This window comes from Opisthocomus hoazin, chromosome 22 (genome assembly GCF_030867145.1).
Source record: "Opisthocomus hoazin isolate bOpiHoa1 chromosome 22, bOpiHoa1.hap1, whole genome shotgun sequence".
NCBI classification, from domain to species: Eukaryota; Metazoa; Chordata; class Aves; order Opisthocomiformes; family Opisthocomidae; genus Opisthocomus; species Opisthocomus hoazin.
The window spans coordinates 5,037,651-5,049,697 of record NC_134435.1 but is presented as its reverse complement, the minus strand read 5'-3'; the positions used below and the strand labels follow the sequence as shown (position 1 = coordinate 5,049,697).

The window sequence follows — 12,047 nt, the reverse complement described above, 5'->3', positions numbered from 1 at the left end:
GGAGGATTAGAGGAAAGGACATGTTTAAAAAGAATCATATTCTAGTCTCGATGGTTTCTAACTTACTACGTGATGTTAGGCTGCATAGGCACTTGTCCTCTCGGTGGCTGTTCCTTTCTGAAGGGGACAAAAGCTCTTACCCATTGCATTTAAAGCCGTCTTCAGATGACAGGGAATGTGTCGGCGATGGTCCTGTTGCTCAGTGTGTGCAGTGGGTCCTCTCCGGTGTCAAGCCGTGCAGCGCTCGGTTCACAGCGGCCAGGCCCCGCAGCTGCCCTTCGCGTGGGGGCTGAAAGAACCCCGCAGGTTAAGCTGTGCTGGGGATTTCCTTCGGAGCTGGGCGGCTGGGAGGCCGCTCTCCACGTGCCAGCTTGCTTTCCTCATTCTTAATATCTTTTCCGTAACTCCAGGTGAGGCAAATATGGTCACACACACTATTGGTTTGAATTCAGCTGGCGAGGTTTTTAGTGTCTGCTTGGTGCTTAAACCTAGCCTGATGCAAGCATACAGAATGAGTATCTCATGTTGAAACACAACAACACAGTCTGTGCCTGTAGTGGGATGGATTTTAGTGGATTTTCTTTGTTTGAAACACTCTGAGCACTGCTTTACAAGTACATCTCCACACGGCAAGTCCGGTGTTAGGAACGCTCTTGCTCGCATGCCAAGTAGCCTTGCAATTTTCTGTTCCTAACCTGAAAGCTGAGCTCCTCAAGTTCTGGTTGTCACCGAGATGCCCCTCTAGCAGACACCAGAGAGGGGACTGCCCGGTGCCCCTCATTGCCAGCAGTGCAGCACGGTCTGTCCCGCAGCTCCATGGACGAAGCTGTGCTCAGTGCTGCCGTCCCTGTGCTGGCATCTAGAGGAGGTGGGGACGGGTGGTCTGGGGTGTCCCTGAGTCCCGGCGTGTCCCCGAGTGAGTGCTAGGGTGTCCTCGATCCGTGCCGGGGGGATGTGCAGGTGCTGCCGGGTCTGCTGGGCCAGCCATTTCTGACTCTCATACTCTCCTACTTGCTTAAATTAGCACGTTATTTTTTAAAGGTGTAATTTTTTGCTAACAGCTGAATATAGTCAAATGCTGAGGTGCTGCAAACCCAGGCTGCTGGGCTCAGGCGCCGTAGGCTTTCCTCACCAGCTGAATGAGTTCCCATTCCCCAGTCAGCTGGGAGGCACCAGCTCTGGGGCCAGGACTTAGTGGGACGTGTTCTGCTCTTCCTAGATGCTGCATGTTGGAGTACCTCAACCAGACTGAGAATGTGGCCCAGTACAGTGGATATTTATCGTAGTTAGAGATTAATTACCAGTGAGTGATCACCACTAGTGATTAATTACCATTAATTACCATCAATGAGATGAACCATGAGTCCCAGTGTCATGTTGGGATCTTTGCACCTCTTGATACAGCGAGAGATGGCTGGTCAAAGCCAAAGCCAGCAGTAGCAAGTTAAGAAAATCCCGAGAAGAGAGAGGTGAGGGTGGTAGACCTGTGGCGGCATTTCTGTCCCCCAGACGGTGGAGCCTGCTGGAGCTTTAGTCATAGAATCATGGGTTGGAAAAGATCTCTAAGACCATGAAGTCAAACCATAGATCATCAAATCCAACCGTCAAGTCCAATTCGTCAGTTAGTCTCACTTAGGTGCTGGCCTGGTTTTGGGGTGAGGGAGGAGCAATAATGCTCAGATGGTTTCCCTCCCCGCCTCGTGTTGCTGGCCTGCAGGTGGAGCACAGTGGCTGCTGTGGTCCCTGCTCCTGCTGACCATGGCAAGGCTCAGAGCAATGTGACACATCGCGTTTCTGGGATGTGACACACCACCAGGAGATGTTTCCACGGCACAGGAGCTCCCAAGCCCTGGTGGTGCATGCTCTCCAGCTTGCCATCACAGCACTGCTCCTGTTCTCTTCTTTCCCTGTGCTGCACGTGGCAAACAAGAAAGATGTTTGCACAGGGACCAACTTGAAAACTCACCGGTTTTATGCTGGCAGGGCCTCTCTCCTGGCTGTGCACGCCTTTCTGTCTCTGTGCCTTTCCCTCAGACGTCAGCGCGAGTCCATCTTCAGGGCACAGGGGCTGTCTTCCTGGTTAATGCCCGTGGCTGAAATGATGCAATTCAGATCTGTGTTTCTGTTTCACTAACATCCCACTTTGTTAATTTTAATAGAGGCCTTTGAACCTATTAATGAAGATATATTGCTGGAAGTTCTAACTCTCATGGATTGGTGAACATTTAAATTAATTAATTTACTTAATATTAGGCAGAAGCACCCTTCAGATCCATGTCATTCCCAGAGATCGAGCCAGGGGCTTGCAAAAGTGGCTGGGAAGGTGGCCTTGGAAGCACCTTGTCTGTGCCAAGTGCTTCTGCCATGTTTGGGGGCAGGAGTTGGGGGAGAGGAACCCAGTGACAGCCTCAATGGCTGGAGCCAGTAAGTTGTTGAGAAGAGGAAGAGTGTCCAAGGGATGAAGCCATGAGGCACAAAGGCAGCAGGAATATAAAAAAATAAAGCTCCTGGAAGTGGGCATCAAGCTAGAAAGCAAAGGGCCCCGTGGCAGAAAAGATTGGGCCGATAGGGATGAGGTGGGGTGGGGTGCAGCAGTCAGGGAGGCAAAGGGAAGAGAGAACAAGTCAGTCCAAGGAGATTGAATAAAGGCCGATGAATGTTGTGGGACTGGACTATTGACCTCAGACAGACGAAGATCTACCTGAGAAGGGGCCTAGCCCTGGAAGACAGGACATCTGCCAGGCGTTACGACGTGGGTCTGCTGTAGTGCCATGTGCTGGCTGGGTGGAGAGTTGACCGTGTCCAAGGTGATCTTGAGGCACATGTGGCCCAGGTTTTGGAAGTGCCTTTGAGGAGCCAAGGCAATACCTAGTAGAAGGTCCAGGGACATGCAACCCTTTCACCTGTACATTTGGTTAATGCTGGGCTCTGTTTGGCAGGCGTTGGTGTTCTCAGCGGGCTGCTGTACGCTACCGGGGGGCACGACGGTCCCTTAGTAAGGAAGAGTGTGGAAGTCTACGATCCAGGAACAAACACCTGGAAGCAAGTAGCAGACATGAATATGTGTAGAAGAAATGCAGGTAACCACAATAAGCCTTTCTGTGGTGTTTGGTTGCAGTTGTCTGTGTGGTTTTTAAAGCGACCGATGTGCTAGTGGTGCAAGTGATCAGTATTGTAAGAAAGTGATAAAAATGGAAGATGAGGTATCTGCTCGGGAATGAATCAGAACGTGGCAGGCGATGTGTTGTGGGAGATGAGTTAACCCATGTCTAACCATCTGCGCTCTGCTTTGAGGTGTGTGTGCGGTGAATGGTCTCCTTTACGTGGTGGGAGGAGATGATGGTTCCTGTAACTTGGCCTCGGTGGAATACTACAACCCCATCACGGACAAGTGGACGTTATTACCAACCAGCATGAGCACGGGGAGAAGTTACGCAGGTAAATAGTCTGTGGGAGAGCTGGCAACATTCATAAGCTTGAGGGCTGTGCCTGCTGAAGCTTTAATCTTATATTTTTGTCTGTTTTATGTGGCTTTTGGTAGAGGAACCTTTCATAGAAGCAGTAGACACCTGTCTGCTAGCCTGTTGCTGGTCTTTGGCTTTGCAGGGCGATCTCAGCCACATTGCAAGCCAGGGGTTGGTCCTATGGTAACTGTGTCTGTCCAGGGGTTGGTCCTATGGTAACTGTGTCTGTCCAGGGGTTGGTCCTATGGTAACTGTATCTGTCCAGGGGTTGGTCCTACGGTAACTGTGTCTGTCCAGGGGTTGGTCCTATGGTAACTGTGTCTGTCCATTCTTACAACAGGTGTGGCTGTGATTCACAAACCGTTGTGACACATGATCAAGCCAATGCGAGGAGCAGAAGTGAAGCGGATCCAGCTTGGTGGTGTTGGGAAGATGACTGACCTCTGGCTTGACCCATCTCATTGCTGTTAACGTCTTAGCATGACAAGCGATACGTTACGAACATCATCTGCTCTGCGGTGGATTGTGCAGCAAAGCGAAAATCCCTCTGGGGAGCTGTTCCGTGCTAGAGACGAGGTGTTGCTTGTTCTCTGTGGTGCAATCAACCGTTCTTCTCAATGGCTGGTGTCCCGAGATAAACACTGTGCTTGAACCGCAGGCACTGAGTTTCTTGTGTGAAACAAAACTGCTACGTTTGGGCATGTGAGTAAAAACAAACACTTCTGGATTTCTTCACTACTGATGCTCCGTGCACGTTATCAGTTGAACTATTTACTCACTGTGCCTGGAAGGTAGACTTTACTACTGGCAGTGGAAACTTCTGAGTACCAACCGAGAAAAGCCGTCAGCAGAAATGGACTGGAACAGGGTGCTCTGGCTTGAGTGTGACGTTGTCTCAGTCATACGTTTGTAAATGCCACTGGACTACTGTATGTGTCCCCGAAATGCTTGTCATACGGTGGAAATAAATGCCCTGTGATTTTTCTACTTGCCATGAATGCTGTTTGCTCTATGTGATGGGCCCTGCTGGGCAGTGCCTTCCCTGGGGCTGAAACCTCAGCGCCTGAACCACGCCAAACTTCGCGACCCCACAAAACGTGTGCTGCTCCGACGGGGTTTATGGCTCCCGTGAAACAAATGTTGCCTGAGTGGAAAATATTCCCAGCCCGTGCGTTTCAGCTGTGCTGAATTCCCCAGTTCCAGCTCTGTCCAGCATCTCAACGCCATTTCATAATAGAGCGTTTAGATGATAAAGGAAATACCTTATGGTGCCATTAGTGTAGAGACATTACGTACAGCGAGAACCCTCCGTCACCCACGCGGGGATTAACGAGCAAGGCAAAATACCTGCGGTGTTTTAATGCTTCCAGAGTGTGGAGATTAACTAATCACTGTCACTGTAATTGCTATTTTGATCTTGCCCGTACTGAAGGCGTTCCTCTATTAGTATGAAGAATTCACAAGATTATTCAAAACAGACAGATCTAGATCCAGCTGTAAGGTAGCTGTCTTGCTTACATCCCAAATTCTTCAAGCTTTCTGTTTAGGAAGATGCTTGACTTTACCTGTTTGTGTCTCCTTGTGAGCTCCGGCATGCTTCTGCGTCCAGGGGTGGGCTCCCAACAGGCTCCCCAGCTGAAGAAAGGTATTTTCTCTCCTTTTTTGTTGTTCTTTTGTTTTTTGTTTCTTTCCCTGTAGATCAGCTGAGGCTTTCTGTAGCTGGCAGCTGGCCTGCAGGACCAAATCTGCCCATGTTCCTGTCGAGCTCCAGCACTTACCGCTGTTGTTCTGCTGGTCTCTTTCTCCGTAGATCTCCTGTCAAAAAGACTCCATGTGACCTTCTACAGCCAAAAAGAAAAATACTTAAAAATTTATTTCAGAGGGGTCTAAGACTACATCACTTTGTGCAGCTTTTGTAAAGGAGTGGGTTACTTCTAGAAAAAGGTAGATTTTTAGTGCTGGAGTTGACACGGCCCTTGTGATACGGGTGCCTGTTCACTGCTTTGCTGCCTCGCCTCTCACAGAGGGGCTCAGCTTCACGGGCAGCGTTAGGTAGCACCCGCTCCTCTTTGGATGCTCTTGTTTTTACAAACAAAAGCAGACTGTCCAAAGAAATGGCAGTATTATTCTTGATGTCTACCCTTTTGTTGTATGTCAGCTCAGAGGTCTTGAAAATTGATAGTAATAAAAAGTTAGTTCTTTTCTATAATACCCTTTAAAGGTCTTGCTTTGGGTTCTGCAATCTGCAGTGAAATGTGCCAAAATAGTAGTACGACGCGCTGCTCTTTTACGAGGTGTTGCATGCTGTAAAAGCTACTGAGGCCGGTCAGAATGTGTCCCTGGCTGCAGCTGCCCTCGGGTCGGGGTCCCGAGATGCAGCTCTGTGGTGACAGAAGCAAGAGGATGCCTTGGGCTGGGCTGACTCCGACTCACTGCCCCAAAAGCAGACGCCAAAAGGTGTTTCCCTTTCATGCAGCCGGTGGGAATAGAGGGTAAAACGGGACAGGCAAAGCTTTTTGGTCAGTGTTCGCATCTCTTGTCTGATGGAGATGGCTGGACAAGGGTGGACAAGCATGTGGGCACACATGGCCCTCAGTAGTTCTGGTGTAGACGTAGGGAACGTAAAGCTAAAGAGCTACTGTATAGCCCAGCTAGAGCTCAGTGGCTGGGAACAGTTCCCAACTAACCTGCTCACACTCCTAGCATCACTGGAGCAAAGGCAAAGATTGCCCAGAGACTGAGTTCCTGTGGGCTAGAGATAAAAGCTGGTAGTCAGTGTGGGAGAGAAGCAAGTTTGGAGTTTGCTGTGTTTGTCAGATGTTGTGAAAGGTGGACTTGCCTGAAAGTTGGAGAATTTTTTTTCCTCTGCTGTATGTCTCTATAAACCTGCCTTGCTTAGGAGGAAAACAGGTTTTGGTGTTTTTCTGCTATTGTAAAATGGCATTTCTGCCCACCGCTGACCTCGACCTGTAGCGTGCTGGACAGGGCTGGGACTCGCAGCCCTCGCTGGGGGTGACTGGTGCTGCTCCTGGCTGCTGCCACTTCTCCTCGACGGCACACGACACGTTTCTCTCCTCCCTCCTCAAGCGTTGCAGTGTTATGCAAGTCAAGTGGCCTCGTTTTCCAGCTATGCAATATGAACAGCTGTAACACGTGACGAACCAGCTGTATCCCCCTTCCTTGAAATGCTTTTTGACTTTGTCTGTCTTTGGCGTGTGGTTTCATGTTTGTGGTGTTAATCCCGAGCACCTGAGCCAGGTCCCTTAAAGACTGCCTTTTTCTAGGACTGAACACATAGCATTACTGCTAACAAATTTTACTGTAAATATTTTTGTAAGAAAATTTTAAATAATTTTTTGGATTGCTTTTTATGGTTGTCAGTGACACTTCTGTTAAATTCTGGGTCTGATTCTTACACCCCGGTGCAGTTTCTGCTGGCCGTGATGTGGGTGTGAGTCTGTGTGTTTTCTGCACAAAAAAATTAAATATCTGGGATAGCTCTTATGTTGATTCTGATGTATTAGAAGGACAGCATTGGCCTCAACATTATGAGATAAATTAAAACCCATTACCTCCGTCACCAGTACGCTCATAGATTATTAGTTATTTTACAACAATTTCAATAGTCTGATTTATTTCTTCTTGTGCCATGTGGCTGCTTCCTGGGCAGCTTGGTGGACGAGCTGTCCCTCAGCGCTTGCATTTCCCGGCTCCTGCGTGAGCACGGCACTGCTGGAAGGTGGAAGATGCCATGCACGCAACCACGCACGCAAACCCCCCAGCCTGCCAAAACCAGGGGAATGATCACCGGAGGTTTTGCAAAAGCTTTACAAACCGAACTCGGGCTGCTTCCTCGCCGTGGTCCTTCGGGAATACGAAGGCTTTCCTCGGCTCTCTGCTGTTGCTGGCTCTCTCCGGGGGTCAGTGCGTGCTGCGGGGTTCTGGCCGTGGGTTTCCCGGAGGTGACGCTGCTCTCGCGGAGAAAGCCTCCCCGGGGATGGACGGCCCCGAGAGCCGACGGCGTCGCCCGCGGCTGCGCGCGCTGCTGGGTTCGCAGAGCGGGCGGGCGCGTGTGAAGCCGCATAGATCTGCCTCAAGCAATCTGTTGCTTAAACGAGTTCTGAATCCAGTCCATCTTTTCCATTTGTGCCTAATAGATAAATTGGGGGTGATTAAAACCAATTTTCAGTTCATTCAGTTTACCCAAATACTTTTTTTGTACAGATGTGTCGAGCACTGTAATTACCATAAATACACTTGGCAGCATTTGCATGACACCACCATGAAAGCTGAATTCTGTTCTCTCGTTTGCAGTGTTTAGAGACCAAAATCCTTAATATCCAGCGATGTGTGATGCCTGTTCATCAAGCTAACATGATGGTTCAACAGAGAAATGCAGCTTGTTTTTAACCTTTGGTATTCGTTACTAATAAAATGTAGTATCAGAGCAGTTGCCCCCTTGGCTTAACATCGTGCCCATAAATCACATTCATGTGAGGGCAATTTGTTGCTCAAAGCTACAGTGTTTGGGAGCGTGTCAGACTTTATAGTCTGGCAACGAGTTAACTTGTTTCCCCTCTGCCTTTATCTTTGTTTCTGGGTTCATAAATTTATTTTCCTCTACAGTGGCAAGAAATAAAGATTGAGAATTTTAATTTGTATATTTTATGTATAAAAAACCCTTACGAGTAATGGATGATTGTGAAATAATTTACCTGGGTGTGAAATTCTTTGTTTTTATAAAACAGACTTTGTTGGTTCAGCAGCTGACAGTATACTGTATTGAGTTCGTTGACTATTTAAGCTCATTTTTTTTAATTAAAGATTTTTTGCATGAGTGTGAAGGACCAAGAACTTTGCAAAGTGATTCTCTTGACAGCTGTCTTGTCCAGTGTGACGAACAACTCAAGAAACATTCTTTACTGAGATATTTATGTTATAAAAGAAAATCATGTTGTAGTTCCCCATCCTTTAATTTGAATAAAAACTGGACTAATGAAACTCTTCTGGGTCAGTTTTGATTTTGTTGGTTGCTGACAGTGAGGAACAATCTCATCACTCCACATGGCTTTTTTTTTTTCTTCCCCTTCTTTAATTACAGCAAACATAAACCCTGGGTTTACTTTGTGTCCAGTGGAGTGGGGCAGCGGTCCTCGCATGTGCCGATGCTGAGAGGTCGAAGTGCTGGAGGAGCTGCTGCCCTGACACCTGGCTCTGATGCTCTCCTGGGGTCTGTGCTGCCCCTTTCCAGGGGAAGGTGAAGGCTGTTTGGCTGCTGGGGTGCGGGAGAGGAGCATCTCTCCCTGGGGTGGGAAAGCCCTTGGTTAGGGGCGTCAATGGCAGAAGATAGAACCTTTTGGTGGATATGGTTGAGAAGAAAGAAAATATGAAAAAGAGAGGTTACCCCCATGGGCTCAGTATTTCTTAATAAGACTGTAAAGCAACACATTTCCTGCACCCCTGGAAAGACCAATGCATTGAACAGGTAGCACAACTTATTTTGTCTTATGCTTACAATGCATCTCGATGAGCTCTCAAATTTTCCAGAAATGCTCCTCGTGCCTCATCTGGTAATAACAAAACGACATATGAAGTCATATTTACTGTGTGGAATCCTGAAATGTAATTGCCTGATGAACAGGTAATGACATACTGTGGGTTGCTTCCTGCACCTGGGGCACTTTGCAACTGTTCCTTACTTGATTTCAAAACAACTTGTCTGCCGCACAGTTGGCCCCTTTTTATTCATATTTAAACTGATAAATCTATGGAGCTGTGGCTATAGAAAATCACTACTTTGATTTTGCTGCCTGATTTTTTTCTATTATCATTGTTTCTTTCTGCATCCTACGTCTTAACCTTTCAGCATGTTTTGCACCTCAAGTTTCACCCTTGGCAGGGCAAGGACCGTATGGCAGTAGCTCCCACCTTGTCCCATCCACCTCGGAAGGGCGAGTGCTTTTGCAGCGAGGAAAGGAATAGGAAAGGGAATATGGGGAAAACTCACCCAGTCGGGTTGTGTGGCGGAGCAGCTCTGGTCCCTGAGCTAACTGAGCCTTTCCCCATGTGTGAGCCCAGTGAGCTCAGGTCCCACCTCGTCTCTGCCAGTGCACGGCGCGGCTCTTGTGCTCCTGGCTTGCGGGAGGGCTGTTTCCAGGGAGCACCGCTGATGTTGTGAGACGTGGTGATGTTGAGATGCTTACCTGCAGAAAGACGCTTGCTCTGTTCCCCCCTAATGCTCTAATAAGCAAGCTGATCCCTGGAACTTCTTGCAGGTGATGCTCTCTCCTGTTGTCCTCCTGCAGACTCCTTTGCACCCCAGGGTGCCCCAGCCTGGGATGCTGTTGTTGATCTCAGAAAAACAACTCTGCTTTTTGTTGCTGGTAGCAGGCATTGTGAAATAACCCAGGGGAGACGTGCCTCTTCTGCAGCACCCATGCTGTATAATATGGTACATGAGTCATCCAGAAAGGGAATCAACAGCAGGGCAGAAAACAACCTCAGCTCTGGAAATTGCAAACGTCTGATAAAAGATGAACCTATTTAATTGTAGACCCAAATAGATAAAGATGGCCAAACAGTGATTCCCTGCGTCCCCATGCCCTGAACTGCAGTGGGACGTTTGCACAGGATCTCCCTTTTCCAAGCCATGGTGCTGTGGCCTGGAGATTGGAGATGGATGTGGTGGCTTCAGAAGGCAAAATTGCTTCTTCCCTGGCTGGGGGGCTCATTCTTTGGCCGTGCTGAGGGTGCTGTGTGATGGCAAAGAATAATTGCAATTAAAAAAAATATATATCTGTTGGATACATCTGAAAGAATATAGCCTGTAGGAGGCACAGGACCCCTACAGAAGTGTTGCCATGAGCCACACAGGAGGTCCTAGAGCATCCCGCAGTCGCTCAGTGACTAATGATATTGCTTCATATAATGTTATTCTGCATTGTAAACAAGCACAAACCCTCTTAGCTACTTAGTGACATGAAATATTTTAAGAAATTTGCCAAAGTGATTAATGTTAATGTTCTTGTTCAGCAAATTGAATGAGATTTAATTGGCACAGCTGCTGAAGCTCAATGCATTTGATTTGGCCCCAATTTACAACTGTATTATCGTAAGTCTTCTCTTTCTTTGATTGCAAACCTCCACAGCCTCTGCTAAGCATATTGCTGGGTAAATTACAGGTCTTAAAGCATTACAATCTCTTTTTTCCATCGGTAAAACTTCTAGAGGGGCCCTTCAAAGGCTGTGCAACACCTGTCCCAGTGGTTCTGTTCTTCTTTTCTAAAGCACAAGAGATTTAAATGTTATTTTTGAATGTCCTTCTCATACTTCTTTACATTACACTCTTTCTACAATGTTACCTCACCCACTGGACAAATGATGAAGTATAATTTGATGCTTGAAGTCAGAGTTTTGTTGGGACAGAAATGAACCTGAACACTTAATTTGATAGTTATTAAGGATTTTTAAGCACAAGCCATTTCTGCTGCTGAGTCCCAGCTGCCAGACCTGTGCAGACAGCATCAGAAAACTGCACTTGTTCATAAGACATTTTTAATTGCCTTACATCCCACTATATATGCTGGCTGCTTCTTTCCTATTTTCCCTGGGAAGGAGCGTCTCTTTCTGCCCTGCATTTTGTTCCACACAGCTCAGCTTTCCTGAATCTACCTAGAGAAACCACTGGGCTCTGCCTTTCTGCCAGAGGAGCAGGGAGAGTCACACAGGTCTGAGACACACACAGACAGAAAGTTTTGTTTTACTTCATGCTTTACTCCCAACCAGACCTCTTCCTGCTGCCCCATTCTGCCTCTCTGCAACTTTCCTAGCTGGAACATTTTGCCTGCTGTGTGTGTTGTAAAATACCACAGAGCTCTGGTGCGAGTGGCACAAAGCTTCCAGCTTTGCAGGGTTCCTGCTCTTGCAGAGTCACCTTGCTGATGTGGCAGGGGAGCTGAGCCAGCCACCCTTCCAGCTGGAGCTACGGGCACCCAAACCAAACTGGAGTCCAGGTCTTAAATGACCAGGACACATTGCATGAGCCCCTGCTCCTCCGAGGCTGGAACCCTTGCCAAGGTGCTCTGCGTTTGGGGTCTTTTTCATGACGGATTTTCTCTGATGGAAACTACAGTATTTATAGAGCTACTGTCTTCCAGACAGCTCTAAATTAATTCAAAATTGGATAATATTTCTTACCTGTAAAAGGGAATTTTAATGAACTATCAATTTTCATGTTATCAATTTAGTTTTAAATGCAAGCATATAGATGGATTATGTAGTCCCCTGTGCTTTAATGCATTGCTGTAGCTGTTGCATCCCAGAGCAGATGTCACATGCCAGAGCGTTGCAGCTTTGCCCCAGTGCCCAGAAATCCCTGAGGCAGCTGCCTGGACCTGCACTGCACAGACCTCGGTTAGTTAGTGGAAAAAATGTTGTTGATAAGTCCCAGCTAATTTGTGGACTAATGGAAAACAGCCTGGGACATTTAATTTGTGGTTACCTGGAAAGGTGACCATGATAAAATAATTCCAGGAGTGTTAGATTTTGTCTAAATTGACTTTCCAAGTTCAGACTAGGTTTGAG

General features: G+C 47.6%; 1 protein-coding gene across 4 annotated transcripts in view; it reads left to right on the top strand.

Annotated features, from left to right (window-relative positions):
* KLHL3 (kelch like family member 3) overlaps positions 1-8,451 on the top strand; it is a 49,367-nt gene extending 40,916 nt beyond the window's left edge. For all 4 annotated transcript variants that reach the window (XM_075441483.1, XM_075441486.1, XM_075441484.1 and 1 more), the window contains 3 exons: positions 2,940-3,080; positions 3,295-3,438; positions 3,805-8,451. In XM_075441483.1, the coding sequence (XP_075297598.1) occupies positions 2,940-3,080; positions 3,295-3,438; positions 3,805-3,833 (314 nt within the window). In that variant the 3' untranslated portion in view covers positions 3,834-8,451. The remainder of the gene's footprint in view (positions 1-2,939; positions 3,081-3,294; positions 3,439-3,804) is intronic.
* Positions 8,452-12,047: the final 3,596 nt, after the last annotated feature.